The following is a 26,514-nucleotide window of genomic DNA, read 5'->3' on the forward strand; positions in this document are numbered from 1 at the left end:
ATGGCTGGGAGGGAGAAATCCGCTCCGTCCATACACGAACACATGGCTATTGACGTGAACCCGGGACCCATCCGGCCCATTCCTCACATCTCGCACCGCTTCCCGCGACCGCTGGCCGTACGCGGACCCGGAGCCGGATCAGCGGCAGAACCCGTAGCGGGACCTGGAATGGATCAGCCGAAGGGCCCAGACCCGGATTGGCGGCGGGTGCCGAGGCCGAAGCTGGAGCCGGACCACAGCCGCACCCGGAGTCTCCGGAACTCGATGCCAATGACTCGGATGATTCAAGTGAGTGGTTCCCTGATCTCCGGCCCTCAGTCCCGGCATCCATCACCTCAGTTCGTCAATCTCTCCATCCCTAAATCCCTCCATTCCTCCTTCCCTCCCGCCCATCCCGTCTCCACTCTGCCGCCTCACCTTGCTGTTCCATCCCCTCCACCCCGCCCCAGTCGTCATCTCTTAGCACCTGGGGCAGAAAACCTACTGACGCAGGAGGGTCGCTGCTTGGAGACCGTGGGGCTGAGGGGTTCCGACACTCACCACTCTTTGCGTAATAAAATGCCCGTATTGTACCTGATTCTACATTCACCCCTGACAGGCTGAGTAAAACACCTCTGACAACTCCCCGCACTTTTCTTCAATCACCTTGAAATGATGGTCCCTAGGGGTAGCCATTTCCGCCCTGGCTGTCCACGCTCGGTCAATATCTTTTACCATTTTGTACGCCCCGACAAGTCGTTCGCTCCAAAGAGAAAATCCCTAACGGCCACGGTGTCCACCCGATTCCCTGCTGTTGGTCCATGTCCCCAAACACTCCCAGTGCTTCCTACTGTCCCTGCTCAACCACTTCCTCTGGCAACTCGTTCCCCATTCTTAGTGAGAAATATTGCCCCCTTGGGTCCCTTTTAAATCTCTCTCATCTCACCCAAAGTTTGTGCCCCGTAGTTTTGGAGTACCTCTCCCTCCAACATCCTCACCCACACTGGCCCGTCTCCTCCCCGTTTATCCCCCTCACTACTCATACACACCCTCACCACCAACACACCTCCATCTCCCTCCTCCTCGCACCATCCTCTTCTCTCCCTCCCCTTCCCCCGCTCCCTGACGTCCCACCCCTCCCTCCCCAACTCACTTGCCCTCACATCTCTCCCTTCCCCATTCCCTTGCCCACACATCACTCCCTCCCATTACCTTGCGCCCACACCTCCCCCACTCCCATGTCGTCACTCCTCTCCCTCCCTTACCCTCCTCCCCCGCCCTCACTCCGCTCCCAACCCCACACCTCCCCCACTCCCATGTCGTCACTCCGCTCCCTCCCTTACCCTCCTCCCCCGCCCTCAGTCTTCTTCCTCCCCCACTCCTCTCTCTCCCTCACTCCTCTCCCTCCCTCACTCCTCTCCGTCCCCCACTCCTCTCCGTCCCTCACTCCTCTCCCTCCCTCACTCCTCTCCCTCCCTCACTCCTCTCCGTCCCCCACTCCTCTCCGTCCCCCACTCCTCTCCCTCCCTCACTCCTCTCCGTCCCACACTCCTCTCCGTCCCACACTCCTCTCCCTCCCTCTCTCCCTCCCTCACTCCTCTCCGTCCCCCACTCCTCTCCCTCCCTCACTCCTCCCTCCCTCACTCCTCCCTCCCTCACTCCTCTCCGTCCCCCACTCCTCTCCGTCCCACACTCCTCTCCCTCCCTCTCTCCCTCCCTCACTCCTCTCCGTCCCCCACTCCTCTCCCTCCCTCACTCCTCCCTCCCTCACTCCTCCCTCCCTCACTCCTCTCCGTCCCCCACTCCTCTCCGTCCCCCACTCCTCTCTCTCCCTCACTCCTCTCCGTCCCCCACTCCTCTCTCTCCCTCCCTCACTCCTCTCCCTCCCTCACTCCTCTCCCTCCCTCACTCCTCTCCGTCCCCCACTCCTCTCCGTCCCCCACTCCTCTCCGTCCCCCACTCCTCTCCGTCCCCCACTCCTCTCCCTCCCCCACTCCTCTCCGTCCCCCACTCCTCTCCGTCCCTCACTCCTCTCCGTCCCTCACTCCTCTCCCTCCCTCCCTCACTCCTCTCCGTCCCCCACTCCTCTCCGTCCCCCACTCCTCTCTCTCCCTCCCTCACTCCTCCCCCTCCCTCACTCCTCTCCGTCCCCCACTCCTCTCCGTCCCCCACTCCTCTCCGTCCCCCACTCCTCTCCGTCCCCCACTCCTCTCCGTCCCTCACTCCTCTCTGTCCCCCACTCCTCTCCGTCCCCCACTCCTCTCCGTCCCCCACTCCTCTCCGTCCCCCACTCCTCTCCGTCCCCCACTCCTCTCCCTCCCTCCCTCACTCCTCTCCCTCCCTCTCTCCCTCCCTCACTCCTCTCTCTCCCTCACTCCTCTCCCTCCCTCACTCCTCTCCGTCCCTCCCTCACTCCTCTCCCTTGCCCTCACTCCTCTCCCTCCCTCACTCCTCTCCCTCCCTCACTCCTCTCCCTCCCTCACTCCTCTCCGTCCCTCCCTCACTCCTCTCCCTCCCTCACTCCTCTCCCTCCCTCACTCCTCTCCGTCCCCCACTCCTCTCCCTCCCTCACTCCTCTCCCTCCCTCACTCCTCTCCGTCCCTCACTCCTCTCCGTCCCCCACTCCTCTCCGTCCCACACTCCTCTCCGTCCCCCACTCCTCTCCGTCCCCCACTCCTCTCCGTCCCACACTCCTCTCCGTCCCCCACTCCTCTCTCTCCCTCCCTCACTCCTCTCCGTCCCCCACTCCTCTCTCTCCCTCCCTCACTCCTCTCCCTCCCTCACTCCTCTCCGTCCCCCACTCCTCTCCGTCCCCCACTCCTCTCTCTCCCTCCCTCACTCCTCTCCCTCCCTCACTCCTCTCCCTCCCTCACTCCTCTCCCTCCCTCACTCCTCTCCCTCCCTCACTCCTCTCCGTCCCCCACTCCTCTCTCTCCCTCCCTCACTCCTCTCCCTCCCTCACTCCTCTCCGTCCCCCACTCCTCTCCGTCCCCCACTCCTCTCCGTCCCCCACTCCTCTCCGTCCCCCACTCCTCTCCGTCCCTCACTCCTCTCCCTCCCTCACTCCTCTCCGTCCCCCACTCCTCTCTCTCCCTCACTCCTCTCTCTCCCTCACTCCTCTCTCTCCCTCCCTCACTCCTCTCCCTCCCTCACTCCTCTCCCTCCCCCACTCCTCTCCGTCCCCCACTCCTCTCCGTCCCCCACTCCTCTCCGTCCCCCACTCCTCTCCGTCCCTCACTCCTCTCCGTCCCCCACTCCTCTCTCTCCCTCCCTCACTCCTCTCCCTCCCTCACTCCTCTCCATCCCCCACTCCTCTCCGTCCCCCACTCCTCTCCGTCCCCCACTCCTCTCCGTCCCCCACTCCTCTCTCTCCCTCCCTCACTCCTCTCCCTCCCTCACTCCTCTCCGTCCCCCACTCCTCTCCGTCCCCCACTCCTCTCCGTCCCCCACTCCTCTCCGTCCCCCACTCCTCTCCGTCCCTCACTCCTCTCCGTCCCCCACTCCTCTCCGTCCCCCACTCCTCTCTCTCCCTTGCCCTCACTAATGCTGCTGTCTTGTAATTCCAGTGAGCCTGGGCACTCTGGAATTTGACCTGTTGTACCGGTCGGAGGAGCAGGTTCTGCAGTGTTCAATTCACAGAGCAAAGGTAATGGTCTGTGAGGGGGGGGGGCGGTCACTCACAAAGGTAATGGTCTGTGAGGGGGGGCGGTCTTTCACAAAGGTAATAGTCTGTGGGGGGGCAATCTCTTCACAAAGGTAATAGTCTGTGAGGGGGGGCGGTCTCTTCACAAAGGTAATAGTCTGTGAGGGGGGCGGTCTCTCACAAAGGTAATAGTCTGTGAGGGGGGCGGTCACAAAGGTAATAGTTTGTGAGGGGGGCAATTTCTCACAAAGATAATAGTCTGTGAGGGGGGGTGGTCTCTCACAAAGGTAATAGTTTGTGAGGGGGGCAATTTCTCACAAAGATAATAGTCTGTGGGGGGGCAATCTCTTCACAAAGATAATAGTCTGTGAGGGGGGGGCGGTCTCTCACAAAGGTAATAGTCTGTGAGGGGGGGCAATCTCTTCACAAAGGTAATAGTCTGTGAGGGGGCAATCTCTTCACAAAGGTAATTGTGGGGGGGGCGGTCTCTCACAAAGGTAATAGTCTGTGAGGGGGGGCAATCTCACAAAGGTAATAGTCTGTGGGGGGGCAATCTCACAAAGGTAATAGTCTGTGGGGGGGGCAATCTCTCACAAAGGTAATAGTCTGTGAGGGGGGGCAATCTCTCACAAAGGTAATAGTCTGTGGGGGGGCAATCTCACAAAGGTAATAGTCTGTGGGGGGGCAATCTCTCACAAAGGTAATAGTCTGTGAGGGGGGGCAATCTCTCACAAAGGTAATAGTCTGTAGGGGGGGTCACAGCACAGGTGCTTAGACCACCGTTCAGTTCTGGCCTCGATAAACCTTCTCCAAGATCAACCCTTTGCTCTCATATAACCTTTCCTTTTTCCTTCATCCATGAATATGTCTGTCTTTTAAATGGCCCTAATATATCTGTCTCTACCACCACCTCCTGCAGAGTGTTCCACACACCCACCACTCTCTGTGTAAGAAACCTACCTCTGAAATCCCCCCTATACTCTCCTCCAAACACCTTTAAATTATAGGTATTGGCCATTTCCGTACTCTGGTTGTCCACTCTGTCAATGCCTCTCAAAATCTTCTACACATCTATCAGGTCACCTCTCATCCTCCGTCGCTCAAGGACAAAAACCGTAGCTCACTCTATCTATCTTAATAAGACATGCTTTCTAATCCAGGCAGCATCCTGGTAAATCTCCTCTGCACCCTCTCTAATACAGGCAGCATCCTGGTGAATCTCCTCTGCACCCTCTCTAATCCAGGCAGCATCCTGGTAAATCTCCTCTGCACCCTCTCTAGTCCAGACAGCATCCTGGTAAATCTCCTCTGCACCCTCTCTAATCCAGACAGCATCCTGGTGAATCTCCTCTGCACCCTCTCTAATCCAGACAGCATCCTGGTAAATCTCCTCTGCACCCTCTCTAATCCAGACAGCATCCTGGTGAATCTCCTCTGCACCCTCTCTAATCCAGGCAGCATCCTGGTGAATCTCCTCTGCACCCTGTCTAAAGTTTCCACATCCTCCCTATAATGAGGTGACTAGAACTGAACACATTAAATATTTCAAGTGTGGTCTAACTGGAGTTTCATCGAGCGGCAACATTACCCCCTGATGAACGGAGGCTGCCTGAAGCTCCTTGCTCGACTTGTGTGGCAACTGAGGCACCTATGGACGTGGAACTGAAAACACATCTTAACCCAACACTCACACAAGTCCTGGGGAACACAGCAGGCAACACCTGTGGAGAGGAAAACAGTCAGCATTTCAGTTTGAGACCCTTCATCAGTACACACTGACACACATCAGAGCCACTCCCTGTACACACTCTAAAACTTTAAAATTCAAACAAAGTTTAGTATCAAATACCCCATGTCACCATACAGTACAGCTCCGAGATTCACACCCTTACTGGCGTACACGGCAAGCCTCAGGAACACTAGAAACAATGAATGACTACACTGAACAAACAACTAACAGGAAAATGACAACAAACTGGGCGAATACAAACGAGAAAAGAAGAAATAACTATCAAGAATATGAGATGAAGAGTCATTGAAAGTGAGTTCCTTGGCTGTGGGAACGGTTCAGTGGAGTTGAGTGGCGTTTTCCCACTGGTTCGAGAGCCTGATGGATGAGAGGTAATAATTGTTCCTGAACCTGATGGTGTGAGTCCTGACGTTCTTGCCCCTCCTTCCTGATGGCAGCAGCGAGAAGAAAAAATGTCCTGGTTGGTGGGGTCCCAGATGATGGATGCTGCTTTCCTGCAACAAATGTCCGTGAAGATGGGGAGGGCTTTCCCCGTGAAGATGAGGAGTGATGGGGAGGGCTTTACCCGTGAAGATGAGGAGTGATGGGGAGGGCTTTACCCGTGAAGATGAGGAGTGATGGGGAGGGTTTTACCCGTGAAGATGAGGAGTGATGGAGAGGGCTTTACCCGTGAAGATGAGGAGTGATGGAGAGGGCTTTACCCGTGATTGCCTCGCCATATCCACTATTTTCTGCAGGATTTTCCGCTCAAGGGCGTTGGTGTTTCTATGTCAGGCCGTGATGCAACCAGTCGCCTCCACACATCTATAGAAGCTTGCCCAAGTTTTAGATTTCATGCCGAATCTTCACAAAGTCCTGAGGAAGCAGACGCGCTTTCTTCGTAATTGCAGTTCCGTGTTGGTCCCTGGACAGGTTCTCTCAAATGATAACACCGAGGAATTTAAAGTTGCTGACCCTTTCCACACCTAATTCTCCGATGCACTTCTGATTTCCTCCCTCTGAAGTCAAAAACCAACCCTTTGTCTGCTGACAGTGAGTTGCTGTGCCTCTCTCACCTGGTCCAGTCAGACGTTACACATTCGCACCAATTTGTACAACGCTTTGAGAAGTTAAACTCATTGCTCCGTCCGCCCAATGGTGCGATCTGCTCTCCTCCCATTGGCTAAGCTCTGACCTGTTCCTCTCCTGATTGGCAGGGTCTGAAGCCAATGGATTTGAACGGTCTTTCGGATCCTTACGTGAAGCTCCACCTTCTGCCAGGACCCTGCAAGGTGGGTATTGGATCCATGTCCTAATCGGCAGCGATGGGTCGAGGGAGGAGTGGGCAAGAGGGGGAGGGAGATAGAGCGGGGAGCGACTCCACACCGTCCCATCACACACTCCCGGGGCCAGACACAGAGTGAATCTCCCTCCACACCTTCCCATCACACACTCCCAGGGTCAGACACAGAGTGAATCTCCCTCCACACCTTCCCATCACACACTCCCGGGGTCAGACACAGAGTGAATCTCCCTCCACACCGTCCCATCTCACACTCCCGGGGTCAGACACAGAATGAATCTCCCTCCACACCTTCCCATCTCACACTCCCGGGGTCAGACACAGAGTGAATCCCCCTCCACACCGTCCCATCACAGACTCCCGGGGTCAGACACAGAGTGAATCTCCCTCCACACCTTCCCATCTCACACTCCCGGGGTCAGACACAGAGTGAATCCCCCTCCACACCGTCCCATCACAGACTCCCGGGGTCAGACACAGAGTGAATCCCCCTCCACACCGTCCCATCTCACACTCCCGGGGTCAGACACAGAGTGAATCTCCCTCCACACCTTCCCATCTCACACTCCCGGGGTCAGACACAGAGTGAATCCCCCTCCACACCGTCCCATCACAGACTCCCGGGGTCAGACACAGAGTGAATCTCCCTCCACACCGTCCCATCACAGACTCCCGGGGTCAGACACAGAGTGAATCCCCCTCCACACCGTCCCATCTCACACTCCCGGGGTCAGACACAGAGTGAATCTCCCTCCACACCTTCCCATCTCACACTCCCGGGGTCAGACACAGAGTGAATCTCCCTCCACACCGTCCCATCACACATTCCCGGGATCAGACACAGAGTGAAACTCCCTCTGTAACCATGGATGTTATTATTCCCAGGGAAACAAGCTGAGGACAAAGACGGTGCGTAACACCCTGAACCCTTGCTGGAACGAGACGCTGGTCTATTACGGAGTGATGGACGAGGATCTCCTTCGGAAAACTCTCAGGCGAGTGGGTGAGACTGGGGGACAGTTCCTCGTGCGGGAGCAGGATACTTGGAAATCCTGGGCTGTGAGATCTTCCTCTGTAACCCATGGTCTCCTGTTGTCCCCGCAGGGTTTCTGTTTGCGATGCCGACCTGCTGGGTCACAACGACTTCATTGGGGAAACGCGGGTCCCACTTCGGAAGTTGACAGCCGACCAGCGACGGCGCTTTAATATCGTTCTAGAGAGACCGCCGGTGAGGTGTGGGGGTGGGGGAGAACGGTCCTGAGTCATACCCCACTATACCACAACTCGTCTTCATCACCCTAATCCTTCCCGACACCATTCCCTCCCCTGCACCCCACCCTATCTTCGAGAACCCTACCCTTGTGCCCCAATTTGTCTCTGTTATCCTTTCCTCCCTGACACCCCTCCCCGTTTCCAACACTCTCCTCCCCACATCCCTTTCCATTCTAATCCCATCCCTCTATACCCCTCCCTCCCCTATACCCCGATTCAACTCCACCTCCCATACCTGAACCCTCATTACTCTCTGCCCTTCCCCGTTTCCAACACTCTCCTCCCCTACATCCCTTTCCATTCTAATCCCATCCCTCTCCCACACACCTCACTCTGAGACATCCTCCCTCCCCTATACCCCGATTCATCTCCACCTCCCATACCTGAACCCTCTGCCCCTCCCCGTTTCCAACACTCTCCTCCCCACATCCCTTTCCATTCTAATCCCATCCCTCTCCCACACACCTCACTCTGAGACATCCTCCCTCCCCTATACCCCGATTCATCTCCACCTCCCATACCTGAACCCTCTGCCCCTCCCCGTTTCCAACACTCTCCTCCCCACATCCCTTTCCATTCTAATCCCATCTCTCTATACTCCTCCCTCCCCTATACCCCGATTCATCTCCACCTCCTATACCTGAACCCTCTGCCCCTCCCCGTTTCCTTCACCCCTCCTCTACGTCACTCCCATCTCCGTGCCCTTTTCCCTCCTGTACATACCTCTTCATCTCCGAGATCCCTCGTACATTCATCTCCATCTCGTCGAACCCCTCACTCCATCACCCTCTTCCCTATGCCCCTCCCAGTCTCCAAAGCCCTTTCCTTGACACCTCACTCCATCACCCTCTCCCCTATGCCCCTCCCAGTCTCCAAAACCCTTTCCTCGACACCAACACCCTCTCCCCTATGCCCCTCCCAGTCTCCAAAACCCTTTCCTCGACACCAACACCCTCTCCCCTATGCCCCTCCCAGTCTCCAAAACCCTTTCCTTGACACCTCACTCCATCACCCTCTCCCCTATGCCCCTCCCAGTCTCCAAAGCCCTTTCCTTGACACCTCACTCCATCACCCTCTCCCCTATGCCCCTCCCAGTCTCCAAAACCCTTTCCTCGACACCTCACTCCATCACCCTCTCCCCTATGCCCCTCCCAGTCTCCAAAACCCTTTCCTCGACACCACCCTCTCCCCTATGCCCCTCCCAGTCTCCAAAACCCTTTCCTCGACACCTCACTCCATCACCCTCTCCCCTATGCCCCTCCCAGTCTCCAAAACCCTTTCCTCGACACCTCACTCCATCACCCTCTCCCCTATGCCCCTCCCAGTCTCCAAAACCCTTTCCTCGACACCTCACTCCATCACCCTCTCCCCTATGCCCCTCCCAGTCTCCAAAACCCTTTCCTCGACACCTCACTCCATCACTCTCTCCCCTATGCCCCTCCCAGTCTCCAAAACCCTTTCCTCGACACCTCACTCCATCACCCTTTCCCCTATGCCCCTCCCAGTCTCCAAAACCCTTTCCTCGACACCACACTCCATCACCCTTTCCCCTATGCCCCTCCCAGTCTCCAAAACCCTTTCCTCGACACCTCACTCCATCACCCTCTCCCCTATGCCCCTCCCAGTCTCCAAAACCCTTTCTTCAACACCTCACTCCATCACCCTCTCCCCTATGCCCCTCCCAGTCTCCAAAACCCCTTCCCCTACACCTCACTCCATCACCCTCTCCCCTATGCCCCTCCCAGTCTCCAAAACCCCTTCCCCTACACCTCACTCCATCACCCTCTCCCCTATGCCCCTCCCAGTCTCCAAAACCCTTTCATCGACACCTCACTCCATCACCCTCTCCCCATGCCCCTCCCAGACTTCAAAACCCTTTCCTCGACACCTCACTCCACCATCTCCCCTATGCCCCTCCCAGTCTCCAAAACCCTTTCCTCGACACCAACACCCTCTCCCCTATGCCCCTCCCAGACTCCAAAACCCTTTCCTCAACACCTCACTCCATCACCCTCTCCCCTATGCCCCTCCGACTCCAAAACCCTTTCCTCGACACCTCACTCCATCACCCTCTCCCTTATGCTCCTCCGACTCCAAAACCCTTTCCTCAACACCTCACTCCATCACCCTCTCCCTTATGCCCCTCCCAGTCTCCAAAACCCCTTCCCCTACACCTCACCGCATATCCACGGGCCCCTCCCTGTCTATCATGTCCATGCGCCCCGCACAGCCGCTGGCAACCCACTCCAGGCAAAGAGGAACTTTCTGCACGTTTCTCCTTTCACTTCCCCCCCCCTCACCTTAATGCATATTTTCTGGTATTAAACATTTCCACTCTGGCGATAAAGCTTCAATATAATTATGGAGAAGGACAGGACAAGACCTAGAGTTGAGATTTTTGAGTGGAGAAAAGCTAACTTTGAGGAGATGCGAAGGGATTTAGAGAGAGTGGATTGGGTCAAGTTGTTTTATGGGAAGGATGTAATAGAGAAATCGAGGTCATTTAAGGGTGAAATTATGAGGGTACAGAATCTTTATGTTCCTGTTAGGTTGAAAGGAAAGGTTAAAGGTTTGAAAGCACCAAGGTTTTCAAGGGATATTAGAAATTTGGTTCGGAAAAAGAGGGATGTCTACAATAGATATAGGCAGCATGGAGTAAAGGAATTGCTCGAGGAATATAAAGAATGTAAAAGGAATCTTAAGAAAGAGATTAGAAAAGCTAAAAGAAGATACAAGGTTGGTTTGGCAAATAAGGTGAAAGTAAATCCGAAAGGTTTCTACAGTTATATTAAAAGCAAGAGGATAGTGAGGGATAAAATTGGCCCCTTAGAGAATCAGAGTGGTCAGCTATGTGTGGAGCCGAGGGAGATGGGAGAGACTTTGAACGATTTCTTCTCTTCGGTATTCACTAACGAGAAGGATATTGAATTGTGTAAGGTGTGGGAAACAAGTAAGGAAGTTATGGAACCTATGACAATTAAAGAGGTGGAAGTACTGGTGCTTTTAAGAAATTTAAAAGTGGATAAATCTCCACGTCCTGACAGGATATTCCCCAGGACCTTGAGGGAAGTTTGTGTAGAAATAGCAGGAGCTCTGACGGAGATCTTTAATATGTCATTAGAAACGGGGATTGTGCCGGAGGATTGGCGTATTGCTCATGTGGTTCCATTGTTTAAAAAGGGTTCTAGAAGTAAGCCTATCAATTATAGACCTGTCAGTTTGAAATCAGTGGTGGGTAAATTAATGGAAAGTATTCTTAGAGATAGTATTAATAATTATCTGAATAGACAGGATCTGATTAGGAGTAGCCAGCATGGATTTGTGCGTGGAAGATCATGTTTGACAAACCTTATTGAATTTTTTGAAGAAGTTACGAGGAATGTTGACGAGGGTAAGGCAGTGGATGTAGTCTATATGGACTTCAGCAAAGCCTTTGACAAAGTTCCACATGGAAGGTTAGTTAAGAAGGTTCAGTCGTTAGGTATTAATGCTGGAGTAATAAAATGGATTCAACAGTGGCTAGATGGGAGATGCCAGAGAGTAGTGGTGGATAATTGTTTATCGGGATGGAGGCCGGTGACTAGCGGGGTGCCTCAGGGATCTGTTTTGGGCCCAATGTTGTTTGTAATATACATAAATGATCTGGATGATGGGGTGGTAAATTGGATTAGTAAGTATGCCGATGATACTAAGGTAGGAGGTGTTGTGGATAATGAGGTGGGTTTTCAAAGCTTGCAGGGAGATTTATGCCGGTTAGAAGAATGGGCTGAACGTTGGCAGATGGAGTTTAATGCTGAGAAGTGTGAGGTTCTACATTTTGGCAGGAATAATCCAAATAGAACATACAGGGTAAATGGTAGGACATTGAGGAATGCAGTGGAACAGAGAGATCTAGGAATAACAGTGCATAGTTCCCTGAAGGTGGAGTCTCATGTAGATAGGGTGGTGAAGAAGGCTTTTGGAACGCTGGCCTTTATAAATCAAAGCATTGAGTACAGAAGTTGGAATGTAATGTTAAAATTGTAGAAGGCATTGGTAAGGCCAAATTTAGAATATTGTGTGAAGTTCTGGTCACCGAATTATAGGAAAGATATCAATAAATTAGAGAGAGTGCAGAGACGATTTACTAGGATGTTACCTGGGTTTCAGCACTTAAGTTACAGAGAAAGGTTGAACAAGTTAGGTCTCTATTCATTGGAGCGTAGAAGGTTGAGGGGGGCATTTGATCGAAGTATTTAAAATTTTGAGAGGGATAGATAGAGTTGACGTGAATAGGCTGTTTCCATTGAGAGTAGGGGAGATTCAAACGAGAGGACACGATTTGAGAGTTAGGGGGCAGAAGTTTAAGGGAAACACGAGGGGGTATTTCTTTACTCAGAGAGTGATAGCTGTGTGGAATGAGCTTCCTGTAGAAGTAGTAGAGGCCAGTTCAGTCATTTAAGGTAAAATTGGATAGGTATATGGACAGGAAAGGAGTGGAGGGTTATGGGCTGAGTGCGTGTAGGTGGGACTAGTTCGGCATGGACTAGGAGGGCCGAGATGGCCTGTTTCCGTGCTGTGATTGTTATATGGTTATACTGGCTGCCTCCGCTATCAGTGCCTCTCATAATCGTATAAATCTCGATCACGTTGCCCCTCAGCCTCTGTCGCTCCAGAGAAAACAACCCAAGTTTGTCCAGCCTCTCCTTCCAGCTCACACCCTCAAATCCAGACGGCATCCTTGTGAACTCTCTACACCTCTCCAAAACCTCCACATGCCCCAGATCCAGACGGCATCCTGGTGAACTCTCTACACCTCTCCAAAACCTCCACATGCCCCTAATCCAGGCGGCACCCATAGCCCCCACACCCGCACTGTAATGAGGCAACCAGAACCGAATATATTACTCCGGATGTGCAGACCGGAGTTTTATAAAACTGCACCAAACCTTCCCGACTCTTGTAGTCGGTGTCGCAACTGATGAAAGTAAATGCGCTGTAAACCTTCTCTACCGTCCTGTCTACTTGTGCGGCCGCTTTCGGGAGCTGTGGTCTTGCACCCCAAGGTTCTTGTACATCAGCCTATGAGAGTCCACACACCGAGCTGACTCACAACTGCCCCTTTTAACAAACTGTTTATTTACATAACATATACACAAGGTACAGACATTCAATATCTGTAAAACAGTAAGTATAAACAGATTAAAACATAGTTACCACCGTCTATAAAAAACAGTCAATACCCCGGGGGGGGGGGCACCGCTCCCGGAAGTCCTCCCCTGAACCCATTTCAGCCGCGTCTCCCGGACAGTCAGGCACGAACGTATCTTCGGGGATATGGCAGGCAGTCGGCCCGGGCAGCGCCCTCCACTTTCCGCCGCCTAGACCCGTGAATGGCCACCCTAGCCCTCCTCACGACCCGCCCCGTATACGAGGAGCGCGGGACCAACCTCAGCAGCGGCCCCCTGAGAAGCTCATTGAGCGGCTGCAGAATCAGAATCAGAATCAGACTTTAATCGCCAAGTACCTGTACACATACAAGGAATTTACTTCCAGCAGATGTTGTCTCTCTGCTCATAACAATAATAATGATAAATATAAATGAAAATATAGATTATACATACAAGTAGTGCAATCCAAGTAATAGTTAGCCGACAGTTAACCGGCAGTTAACTGTTCAGCAAAGTGACCGCAGTAGGGAAAAAACTTCTCCAGTGCCTATTGGTCTTAGTCTGGAGGGATCTGAAGCGCCTACCAGACGGAAGCAGTTCAAACAGTCCGTGCGCAGGATGGGAGGAGTACTTTATGGTGTTCCCCGCCCTCTTCTTCAACCTGGAAGAGTACAGGTCCACAATAGAGGGCCTTTGACATTCCGGTCACGCGTGGTAAACTGACTCCTCCCGCCCACAGAATGGACAGGTAGACGAGGTGTCAGTGAACCTGCTCAAAACCCTGTTAATCCCACCCCAGGTCCCCGATGTACCCCGCTGCGTAAAAGAGATTTCCACTGGGGACCTCCAAGGCGAGGAAGTGGAAGGTGTGCAGGGGCGGCCCGTACAGGAGGCGCACGGTGGGCATCCCTGCGAGACGGCTCACGTTACGCGGGACTCCCTCCCGCCTGCTATCCCGAGGCCTGGGTCCGACGAGCACATCGGATGATGGTTCAGCCGGAGCCCCTCCACTTCCCCGCGCCCCACGACGCCCGTCTCAACTGCCCCTGTCCTACCCTGCCTCTCCGTGAAACACACAGAAAAACGCAGGAGGAACTCAAACAGGCCAAGCAGTATCAGTGGAGGGAAATGGACCAGAAGAACAATGTCCATTCCGTTCCAGTCCAAATGCAGGGTGTCGGCCCGAAGCGTCAACTATTTTTCCTTCCATAGATTCAAGATTCAATCCTGCTTAAACTCATTTCCTGTACACAAGTGGAAGGAGAACAAAATAATTGTTACTCGGGACCCGATGCAGCCAAAAAATAACCAACACAAAAGATAAAGAACAGAATAATAAGACACAGTAAATATGGGGAGAAGGCTCGAACATCAGAGATGCAAAGGGACTCCTGTCCTTGTGCGAGACTCCCAGGTTAATTTACAGGTTTAGACTGTGGTAAAGAAGGCAATTGCAATGTTAGCATTTATTTCAAGTGGAATAGACTATAAAAGCAAGGAGATAATGCTGAGCCTTTACAATACACTAGTCAGGCAGCACTCGGAGTATTTTCAACAGTTTTGGCCCCCGTATCTCAGCAAGGATGGGTTGTCATTGGAGAGAGTCCAGAGAAGGTTTACGAGGATGATTCCAGGAATGTAGGGGTTGACATATGAGGAGCATTTGGCAGCTTTGGGCCTGTACTCACTGGAATTTAGAGGGATGCGGGGCACAGGGTGGGGTGGGTGGGTGATGGCTTTGAAACCCACCGAATGTTGAAAATACTGGATAGTGGATGTGGAGAGGGTGTTTTCTATGGTGGGGGTATCCAGCCACAAAATTGAGGGGCGGCCTTTTAGAACAGAGGCAAGGAGGAATTTCTTCAGCCAGAGAGTAGTGAACCTGTGGAGTGCTCTGCCACTGACTGCGGTGGAGGCCAAGTCTGTGGGTGTATTTAAGGCGGAAAATGATAGTTTCCTGTTCTGTCAGGGCATCAAAAGATATGGCGAGAAGATAGGTGCATGGGGTTGAGGGGGATCCGGGATCAGCCATGACCCGATAGGCTGAACGGCCTAATTCTGCTCCTATGCCATATGGTCTTATACTCTTATAAACACATAAGATAGTTTAGCTGCACAGGTTGATTGTATGTAACAATAAATTGTAGCAGGTGAATGACGGTGGAGTTAGTGGGTAGAGATATTGATCAGCATTACTGCTTGGGGCAAGGAGCCGCTTTAAAGTCTGGTGTCCCTGTGTGGATGCTTGGCAGCCTCCTCCCTGATGGGAGTGGGACAAACAGCAGAGTGCGCGGAATACTTCGTGATGTCCTGGCCCTTTTCTGTATATACCTCTTTGTTGGCAGGTGAGCTGGTGAAGGTCATACACTGGGCGGTTGTGACTACCTGTTGTAGAGCCTTCCTGTGCGCCGCCGTACACTTACTGTACCGTGCAATGATGCAGCTTGTTAGAAAGCTCTCGGCTTCACATCTGTAGAATGACGTGGGGATGGGTTGCAAAGACCAGCTGCCTTCAGAAAACGGAGTGGTTTGGGATGGCGCTCGCAGGAGTTGGAGACGGCTTTTCTCTGCAGCTGCTGTGAAGGTGGGTGGGCTGGCGTGATAACCATCTCCTTCGTCTTGTCGACATTTGCCTGGCTCCGGGCCCGGAGCTCTTTCACCTCCTCTCTGTAGGCCCGGCTCATCATTGTTGGTGATGGGCCCCACACTGCCGTGTTATCGGCGAACTTGTAGCCGTGCAGTTGGGTGTGTGAGCGGAGTGTACAGCCCTGGGGGACACCCGCGTTGAGGGTGAAGGGGAGGATCCTGACTCCCCGAGGTCTGTTGATTAGGAAGGGTAACGCCCGGTTGCACTGAGGAGGGGTTTGTTCACCGACTTGTGGAACAGCAGTGTTGAATGCCGATCGGAAATCCAGAATCAGCGTTCTGACATGTGTCCTTGTTTTCCAGGTGTGTCGGGGCCAGGTGCTGGCAGATAGAGCGGTTCTGTCGGTAAGATTATTGCTGAGTGTGCAGTGGTGGCAGGAATGGAGGTTTTGATGTGAGCCGTTCAAAACACTTCGCTGTGCTTGGCCCATTGGACCGTGGTTGTGAAGGTGTAGAGTTCTTTAGTACAGTGCGGCTGCTCTGAAGCCTGTGGGGCGGCAGCCTGGATGAGTGAAGTGTTGAAGATATCCGTGAAGAGACGGTGTGCAAACTCGGCCTGGGATCTCTCCTGCCCCGGCCGCCTTACAGGAGTTGACTTTCTGTCGAGTTCACATACAGACTGTGACCGTCACCCGTGTCGGGGCTGGTGTCGTGACGGGTGGTTTGGAGATGTCACAGGTGCAGTCGACGCTGTTTTCCTTTGCGTAGTCGGTGTTGCCTTTGATGCCCACATTATCGGACCGGGGGGGGGGGTAAGTAGGCCGTCTTTGCCCTCTTGGTGCCTAAGACGAAGTTTCAAGGGCTGCTCTGTCACCAGACTTGAAGGCAGCGTCGCGGGTTCACCCAGGGCTTCTGGTTGGGCCGTAAGATGACCGTCCTTGAGGTAGCAACTTCCTGATGTAGCCGGTGACAGATGAGGCGTTTTCCTCGCAAATTCCGACTCCGTTTGTGACGGCCTCCTGCCAAGGTAGCTTCGTAAGTACAGCTTCTGTATAAATACGGTTTGTTCCTCCGCTGGCAACGATGACTCGTTGGTGAAATTTCGGTAAAATGTCCTGTAGGTTAACACGATTAGCGTCTCCTGCAATTATGAAGAGACCGTCTGAATGCGTATTTTTATAGACAATCGACAATAGGAGCAGAAGTAGACCATTCGGCCCTTCGAGTCTGCACCGCCATTTTGAGATCATGGCTGATCAATTACTATCAATACCCGGTTCCTGCCTTGTCCCCATATCCTTTGATTCCCCTATCCATAAGATACCTATCTAGCTCCTTCTTGAAAGCATCCAGAGAATTGGCCTCCACTAAAGGTAGACCCCCACAACTCTCTGGGAGAAGAAGTTTTTCCTTAACTCTGTCCTAAATGACCCACCCCTTACTCTCAAACCATGCTCCCAGCATCTGGAACATACTTCCTGCCTCTATCTTGTCCAATCCCTTAATAATCTTATATGTTGCAATCAGATCCCCTCTCAATCTCCTTAATTCCAGCGTGTACAAGCCCAGTCTCTCTAACCTCTCTGCGTAAGACAGTCCAGACATCCCAGGAATTAACCTCGTGAATCTACGCTGCACTTCCTCTACAGCCAGGATGTCCCTCCTTAACCCTGGAGACCAAAACTGTACCCAATACTCCAGGTGTGGTCTCACCAGGGTTCTGTACAAATGCAAGAGGATTTCCTTGCTCTTGTACTCAATTCCCTTTGTAATAAAGGCCAACATTCCATTAGCCTTCTTCACTGCCTGCTGCACTTGCTCATTCACCTTCAGTGACTGATGAATAAGGACTCCGAGATCTCTTTGTATTTCTCCCTTACCCAACTCTACACCGTTCAGATAATAATCTGCCTTCCTGTTCTTACTCCCAAAGTGGATAACCTCACACTTATTCACATTAAACGCCATCTGCTAAGTATCTGCCCACTCACTCAGCCTATCCAAGTCACCCTGAATTCTCCTATCAGCCTCATCACGTCACACTGCCACCCAGCTTAGTATCATCAGCAAACTTGTGGCACCTGTGGCACCCCACTAGTCACCACCTGCCATTCAGAGAAACACCCATTCACCGCTACCCTTTGCTTTCTATCTGCCAACCAGTTTTCTATCCATGTCAATGCCTTCTCCCCGATGCCCTGAGCTTTGATTTTACCCACCAATCTTCCATGTGGGACCTTATCAAATGCCTTCTGAAAATCGAGGTACACTACATCCACTGGATCTCCCCCGTCTAACTTCCTGGTTACATCCTCGAAAAACTCCAACAGATTAGTCAAGCATGATTTACCCTTGGTAAATCCTTGCTGGCTCGGCCCAATCCTATCACTGCTATCTAGATATGCCACTATTTCATCCTTAATAATGGACTCTAGCATCTTTCCCACCACCGATGTCAGGCTGACAGGTCGATAGTTCTCTGTTTTCTCCCTCCCTCCTTTCTTAAAAAGTGGGATAACATTAGCCATTCTCCATTCCTCAGGAACTAATCCTGAATTTAAGGAACATTGGAAAATGATTACCAATGCATCCGCAATTTCCAGGGCCACCTCCTTTAGTACCCTAGGGTGCTGACCATCTGGACCTGGGGATTTGTCAGCCTTCAGTCCCATCAGTCTACTCATCACCGTTTCCTTCCCAATGTCGATCTGTTTCATTTCCTCTGTTACTCTATGTCCTTGGCCCATCCATACATCTGGGAGATTGCTTGTATCTTCCTTAGTGAAAACAGATCTAAAGTACTCATTAAATTCTTCTGCTATTTCTCTGTTTCCCATAATAATTTCACCCAATTCATTCTTCAAGGGCCCAACATTGTTCTTAACTATCTTCTTTCTCTTCACATACCTAAAAAAAGCTTTTGCTATCTTCCTTTACATTCCTGGCTAGCTTGCGTTCGTACCTCATTTTTTCTCCCCGTATTGTCTTTTTAGTTAAGTTCTGTTGTTCCTTAAAAACTTACCAATCATCTATCCTCCCACTCACCTTAGCCCTATCATATTTCCATTTTTTTTAATGCTATGCAATCTCTGACTTCCTTTGTCAACCACTGTGGCCCCTTTCCCCCCTTTGAATCCTTCCTTCTCCGGGGGATGAACTGATTTTGCACCTTGTGCATTATTCCCAAGGATACCTGCCATTGCTGTTCCACTGTCCTTTCTGCTAGGATATCCATCCAGTCAACTTTGGCCAGCTCCTCCATCATGGCTCCCTAGTTTCCTTTCTTCATCTGCAACACTGACACCTCAGAACTGCCCTCAAATTGCAGATAAAAGATGATGTAGAGAGATGATGATGGTTTAAAGCCCGGCGTGCGCGCTCGGGTGTGATGGACACAACAGCAAACTCCCTGAGCAGGTTATGTGACCGGCTTTCAATTTTAAAATTATCAATGCCCTCAGAACAGTGACTGCTAAATACAGAAGCTTGTACACCAACCATTGTCATTATTCACACAGATTCAATCTTTAGATTTCTCAGACGGGGGTTCCCTTTGCGCAGAACGGAGTCACTTCGTCCAGATGCAGGGCCCAGTCCGGCATGTAGTTGTTAGCTTCATCCCACCCCCTCTGGTCTTCTCCATTCATTTCGCATTTCCCCCTCCCCCACTACTTTCAGATCTCTTACTATTTTTCCTTTCAGTTAGTCCTGACGAAGGGTCTCGGCCCGAAACGTCGACAGTGCTTCTCTTTATAGATGCTGCCTGGCCTGCTGTGTTCCACCAGTATTTTGTGTGTTGTTGTTTGAATTTCTAGCATCTGCAGATTTCCTCGTGTTTATAGTTGTTTCAACACATTTCGATGAAAACCAGAACACGGCAGTTTTTCATCTCTTTCTCTGCGTTCCTTCTTAGTCTCAGAGAGTCCATTTTATTATCTAGCGAGCGGGTGCTGGTCAGGAAAAGGGACGGTACCGCCGATCTGCTCGGGTTAACTCTCAGCTTCGCTGCCGGCGAAAACGTAGTTTTCTCTAAAATTATGCTGCCTGATCTGCTGAGTTCCTCTAGTCACAGTATTGGGCGCATTGAGTCCTCTCCACCGTTCAATCAGGACTGATTTATTTCTCCAGACCTGCCCCTTCATCCCCAGTTCTCCTGCCAACTGCCTCTGGCGCACTCACCATTCAAGAACCTATCAATCTCCGCCTTAGATACACCCACCATGTCTGGCATCCGATCCCACAGATCCCCCCACCCCACTCCTGCTGGCTTCCAACCCCACAGATCCCCCCCCCACTCCTGCTGGCATCGAACCCCACAGATCCCCCCCACTCCTGCTGGCATCGAACCCCACAGATCCCCCCCCCACTCCTGCTGGCATCCAATCCCACAGATCCCCCCCCACTCCTGCTGGCATCCAATCCCACAGATCCCCCCCCCACTCCTGCTGGCATCGAACCCCACAGATCCCCCCCACTCCTGCTGGCATCGAACCCCACAGATCCCCCCCCCACTCCTGCTGGCATCCAATCCCACAGATCCCCCCCCCACTCCTGCTGGCATCCAATCCCACAGATCCCCCCCCCCACTCCTGCTGGCATCGAACCCCACAGATCCCCCCCACTCCTGCTGGCATCGAACCCCACAGATCCCCCCCCCACTCCTGCTGGCATCCAATCCCACAGATCCCCCCCACTCCTGCTGGCATCGAACCCCACAGATCCCCCCCACTCCTGCTGGCATCCAATCCCACAGATCCCCCCCCACTCCTGCTGGCATCCAATCCAATCCCACAGATCCCCCCCCACACTCCTGCTGGCATCCAATCCCACAGATCCCCCCCACCCCACTCCTGCTGGCATCCAATCCCACAGATCCCCCCCACTCCTGCTGGCTTCCAACCCCACAGATCCCCCCCCCCACTCCTGCTGGCTTCCAACCCCACAGATCCCCCCCCACTCCTGCTGGCTTCCAACCCCACAGATCCCCCCCACTCCTGCTGGCATCCAATCCCACAGATCCCCCCCCCCACTCCTGCTGGCATCCAATCCAATCCCACAGATCCACCCCCCCACTCCTGCTGGCTTCCAACCCCACAGATCCCCCCCACTCCTGCTGGCATCCAATCCCACAGATCCCCCCCCACTCCTGCTGGCATCCAATCCAATCCCACAGATCCCCCCCCACTCCTGCTGGCATCCAATCCAATCCCACAGATCCCCCCCCCACTCCTGCTGGCTTCCAACCCCACAGATCCCCCCCACTCCTGCTGGCATCCAATCCCACAGATCCCCCCCCCACTCCTGCTGGCATCCAATCCAATCCCACAGATCCCCCCCCCACTCCTGCTGGCATCGAACCCCACAGATCCCCCCCCACTCCTGCTGGCATCCAACCCCACAGATCCCCCCTGCTCACTCCTGCTGGCATCCAATCCCACAGATCCCCCCCCCCCGCACTCCTGCTGGCATCCAATCCCACAGATCCCCCCCACCCCACTTCTGCTGGCATCCAATCCCACAGATCCCCCCCCACTCCTGCTGGCTTCCAACCCCACAGATCTCCCCCCCACTCCTGCTGGCATCCAATCCCACAGATCCCCCCCACTCCTGCTGGCATCCAACCCCACAGATCCCCCCCACTCACTCCTGCTGGCATCCAATCCCACAGATCCCCCCCACTCCTGCTGGCATCGAACCCCACAGATTTCCCCCCCCCACTCCTGCTGGCATCCAATCCCACAGATCCCCCCCACTCCTGCTGGCATCGAACCCCACAGATTTCCCCCCCCCACTCCTGCTGGCATCCAATCCCACAGATCCCCCCCCCACTCCTGCTGGCATCGAACCCCACAGATCCCCCCCACTCCTGCTGGCATCCAACACCACAGATCCCCCCCCACTCCTGCTGGCATCGAACCCCACAGATTTCCCCCCCCACTCCTGCTGGCATCCAATCCCACAGATCCCCCCCCCACTCCTGCTGGCATCGAACCCCACAGATCCCCCCCACTCCTGCTGGCATCCAACACCACAGATCCCCCCCGCTCACTCCTGCTGGCATCCAATCCCACAGATCCCCCCCCCCCACTCCTGCTGGCATATAAATCCCCCCCTCATCCCTTTTCAGCAGAGACGTCCATTTACTATGAGGCTCTGTTCTTGGGTCCTTTCTGCCGTTACTTTGGAAGGACGAACTTGAAAATAGGAGTCTTAGTGTCCTGGAGGAACAGAAGGATCTTGGAGTCCATGTCAATATTGCCGTGCAAGTGGCTAGGGTGATTAAGAAGGTGTATGGTGTGTTGGCTTTCATTAGTTAGGGGACTGAGTTCAAGAACCGTGAGGTAATGTTACAGCTCTATAAAACCCTGGTTGGACCATGCGGAGTGTTCTGTTCAGTTCTGGTCACGCCAGAGGAAGGATAGAGAAGGTTTAGAGAGGGTACCAAGTCAGTGCCTGGATTAGACAGAAAGTTTTATGAGGATAGGTTGAGAGCTAGGGCTTCTCTTTGGAGCAAAAAAGGGTCAGAGAGGACTTGATAGAGGTGTACAAAATGGTAAGAGGCATAGATTGAGTGGAGAGTAAGAGACTTCTTCCCAGTGTGGAAAGGGCTAACACGAGGGGGCATAATTTTAAGGTGTCTGGAGGAAAGTACCGGGTGCGGGGGTATGCCAGCTTTTTTACGGACATATTGTACACGCTTCTGAGGATGAAGGTAGGAGCTAATGCATTTTGTTTGTGTGTGAGTCTCTCTCTCAGTCGGGCAGTGAAAAGCCCCTCCCCTGAATCCTCAGCAGAGTTTGAAACACAGGACGATGGTCATTCTCGGGCACCTTCTCAATCACCTGTCTGCTATTTTTCACACAGCCCCAGTCTCCTATGTCACCACCACTCAGAGGAATCGCTTTCTACATGCAGGAGGTAAACGTGCACACAGGAACCAAACCTCCATCAGGGTGGTGGGATCTGTACACTGACCGGTGTCTCTCAGTCCCTCTCTCTCAGGGGAGATCTGTACACTGACCGGTGTCTCTCAGTCCCTCTCTCTCAGGGGAGATCTGTACACTGACCAGTGTCTCTCAGGGGAGATCTGTACACTGACCGGTGTCTCTCAGTCCCTCTCTCTCAGGGGAGATCTGTACACTGACCGGTGTCTCTCAGGGGAGATCTGTACACTGACCAGTGTCTCTCAGTACCTCTCTCTCAGGGTGAGATCTGTACACGGACTGGTGTCTCTCAGTCCCTCTCTCTCAGGGGGAGATCGGTACACTGACCGGTGTCTCTTAGGGGAGATCTGTACACTGACCAGTGTCTCTCAGACCCTCTCTCTCAGGGAGATCTGTACACTGACCGGTGTCTCTCAGTCCCTCTCTCTCAGGGAAGATCTGTACACTGACCGGTGTCTCTCAGACCCTCTCTCTCAGTGAGATCTGTACACTGACCAGTGTCTCTCAGGGGAGATCTGTACACTGACCGGTGTCTCTCAGTCCCTCTCTCTCAGGGAGATCTGTACACTGACCAGTGTCTCTCAGTCCCTCTCTCTCAGGGGAGATCTGTACACTGACCGGTGTCTCTCAGGGGAGATCTGTACACTGACCGGTGTCTCTCAGTCCCTCTCTCTCAGGGGAGATCTGTACACTGACCAGTGTCTCTCAGTCCCTCTCTCTCAGGGAAGATCTGTACACTGACCGATGTCTCTCAGACCCTCTCTCTCAGGGAGATCTGTACACTGACCGGTGTCTCTCAGTCCCTCTCTCTCAGGGGGAGATCTGAACACTGACCGGAGTCTCTCAGTCCCTCTCTCTCATGGGAGATCTGTACACTGACCGGTGTCTCTCAGGGGAGATCTGTACACTGACCGGTGTCTCTCAGTCCCTCTCTCTCAGGGGAGATCTGTACACTGACCGGTGTCTCTCAGTCCCTCTCTCTCAGGGGAGATCTGTACACTGACCGGTGTCTCTCAGGGGAGATCTGTACACTGACAGGTGTCTCTCAGTCCCTCTCTCTCAGGGGAGATCTGTACACTGACCAGTGTCTCTCAGTCCCTCTCTCTCAGGGGGAGATCTGAACACTGACCGGAGTCTCTCAGTCCCTCTCTCTCAGGGGGAGATCTGAACACTGACCGGAGTCTCTCAGTCCCTCTCTCTCATGGGAGATCTGTACACTGACCGGTGTCTCTCAGTCCCTCTCTCTCAGGGGGAGATCTGAACACTGACCGGAGTCTCTCAGTCCCTCTCTCTCAGGGGGAGATCTGTACACTGACCGGTGTCTCTCAGTCCCTCTCTCTCAGGGGGAGATCTGAACACTGACCGGAGTCTCTCAGTCCCTCTCTCTCATGGGAGATCTGTACACTGACCGGAGTCTCTCAGTCCCTCTCTCTCAGGGAGATCTGTACACTGACCGGAGTCTCTCAGTCCCTCTCTCTCATGGGAGATCTGTACACTGACCGGTGTCTCTCAGTCTCTCTCTCTCAGGGGAGATCTGTACACTGACCAGTGTCTCTCAGTCCCTCTCTCTCAGGGAGATCTGTACACTGACCGGTGTCTCTCAGTCCCTCTCTCTCAGGGAGATCTGTACACTGACCGGTGTCTCTCAGTCCCTCTCTCTCAGGGAGATCTGTACACTGACCGGTGTCTCTCAGGGGAGATCTGTACACTGACCGGTGTCTCTCAGTCCCTCTCTCTCAGGGAGATCTGTACACTGACCGGTGTCTCTCAGTCCCTCTCTCTCAGGGGAGATCTGTACACTGACCGGTGTCTCTCAGTCCCTCTCTCTCAGGGAGATCTGTACACTGACCGGTGTCTCTCAGTCCCTCTCTCTCAGGGGAGATCTGAACACTGACCGGTGTCTCTCAGTCCCTCTCTCTCAGGGGAGATCTGAACACTGTCCGGTGTCTCTCAGTCCCCAGATGCTGAGGTTGGGGAAGGTGTGACTCTGTCATCTCTGATCAAGTCTCTTCTCTCTCACTCCCTCTCTCTCTCCCTTCATCCTCCTTTCCCTGCACCCTCCCTCTAACACTGTTCTCCACTCATCCCTTCACTCTTCCCGTCCCCTCCAGCCGGATGGGCCCCAGGAAGGGGAGCTTGGTCGGATCCTGTTGGGCCTCTGGTTCTGCTCCTCCAGCCACCAGCTAACCCTGTCTATCGTCCGCTGTGCCCACCTTGCTGCCATGGACCCCCATGGGCTCTCTGACCCCTATGTCAAGGCGTGAGTTCTGGCTGTGGAAGGGAGGGGGGCTGGATTCTTTTTGTGGCCACTGGGGTCGGGGGAGGGCTGTTTCTGGGATGATCCTGAGCTCAGAGGGAGTAGTTCCTGGGAACTTCCTGTGTCCACTGTGGAGTCGATCACCGTAATTTCCAGATCTCATTGGAAACACTCCAGGAGAAATCACATGTCTGGGGTTCCCCTTTTCGATGGCACTGTTCCTGGGATCTTGCTGTGCTGAATCTTCACCACTGGTGTGTGGGATCCTTCTATACCCCTGTCAGGTTGCATCATGGGATCTTCCTGTGTGGCACCTTCCCATGGAATTTTTCCGTACGGGTCGGGGTGGAGTGTGGGATCTTCCTGTGCATGTTGGGCAAGCTGTAGGGGATCTTTCTGTGCCCCTGCTATTGGAGTGTGGGATCCTTCTGTGCCATGCTGCCCCTCAGCCTGTGATTGGCTCCTGGTCCAGGTACCTGAGGCCTGATGGAGGGAAGTCGTCTAAACACAAAACAGGTGTGAGGAAACGGACCCTCAATCCCGAGTTTAATGAGGTGAGTGGGAGAGAGAGAATGGGGGGAGAGGGTGGGAATGTAGGGGAGAGTGAGGGTAGAGAGTGGGGGAGGGAGAGAGGGGATGGAGGGGAGGTGGAGAGAGCAAGGGAATAGGGAAGGAAATAAGGGAGAGAAGATGGAGAGGGAAGAGAGTGGGGAGAGAGTGTGAGGGGATGGAAGTAGGGGAGAGAGTGGGGAGAGACAGTGGGGGAGTGGGGGAGAGGGTGATGGGGAGAGAAGGGAAGGGTGAAAAGGGGAAAGAGAATACAGAGAAGGGGTGGGGGGAGTGAAGTTGAGGTCGGGTGAAATGCGGGGGGAGAGGGAGAGGGGAGGGTGAGAGGGATGTGGTAGGAAGCCCTGTTTAATGTGATGGAGAAAGGAGGGAAGGTGAGAAAGCATGGAGGTATCGAGGGAGGGGTGGAGGAGGTGAGGGGCTTCCGGCTGCAGATACCACCCACTGATGAGTAAACCACCACCCCATCTGCAGGATTTCCTCTTCACCCTCGACCCTACCACCCTCCATTCCTGCTTCCTGCAGGTCACCGTCTGGGAACACCACCTCGGCAGGCCCAACCATCTCATCGGTGAGTGTGGGGATGGGGGGGGGGGAAATGATAGAGGGTCCATCATCATGACTGTTAGTGAGGTGTAGGATGGGGAAAGAGGAGGCTGAGGGAGGAGAATAGGGGATGATGGAGGGTGTGGGCTGAGGGTGGAGGGGGAAGGGTGGGTGGAGTTTTGGGAGCCTTTGCCCCTTGACCAACACTGAGGTGTGTTCTCCCTCTCTCCCTCCAGGAGGAGTGACACTGGGGACGGAATCCCGCGGACAGCCCGGTCGCCATTGGCAGGAGTGTTTGCAGAAGGCGGGCCAGAGGATAGAGCGCTGGCATAAGCTGACCAATCACTTCAGCAACTGACCTGGGGAAGCCACACCCCTCACTGGCACCGCCCTCCATCTTCTTCACCTTCTCTCTACCACTCCACGTCGTCTCACACCTCTCCACCCTATCTACAACATCTGCCTCCTCTCCACACCCTCACCGTCACCTCCCTCCTTCCCTTATCCCCGATCTTTCCGCTAAACCCTGCTCTCCCAC

At 53.6% G+C, this 26,514-nt stretch overlaps 1 protein-coding gene across 1 annotated transcript; it reads left to right on the plus strand.

Moving 5' to 3' along the window:
* LOC132382748 (double C2-like domain-containing protein alpha) lies at positions 1–26,514 on the plus strand. The gene is given in 11 exon segments (XM_059953199.1): positions 1–138; positions 141–288; positions 3,546–3,625; positions 6,569–6,643; positions 7,540–7,649; positions 7,759–7,882; positions 22,527–22,580; positions 24,718–24,866; positions 25,336–25,417; positions 25,905–26,001; positions 26,213–26,514. Coding segments are annotated over 11 exon segments (1,179 nt in total). The 3' UTR covers positions 26,335–26,514.

The sequence above is a fragment of the Hypanus sabinus genome, chromosome 29 (genome assembly GCF_030144855.1).
Source record: "Hypanus sabinus isolate sHypSab1 chromosome 29, sHypSab1.hap1, whole genome shotgun sequence".
NCBI classification, from domain to species: domain Eukaryota; kingdom Metazoa; phylum Chordata; class Chondrichthyes; order Myliobatiformes; family Dasyatidae; genus Hypanus; species Hypanus sabinus.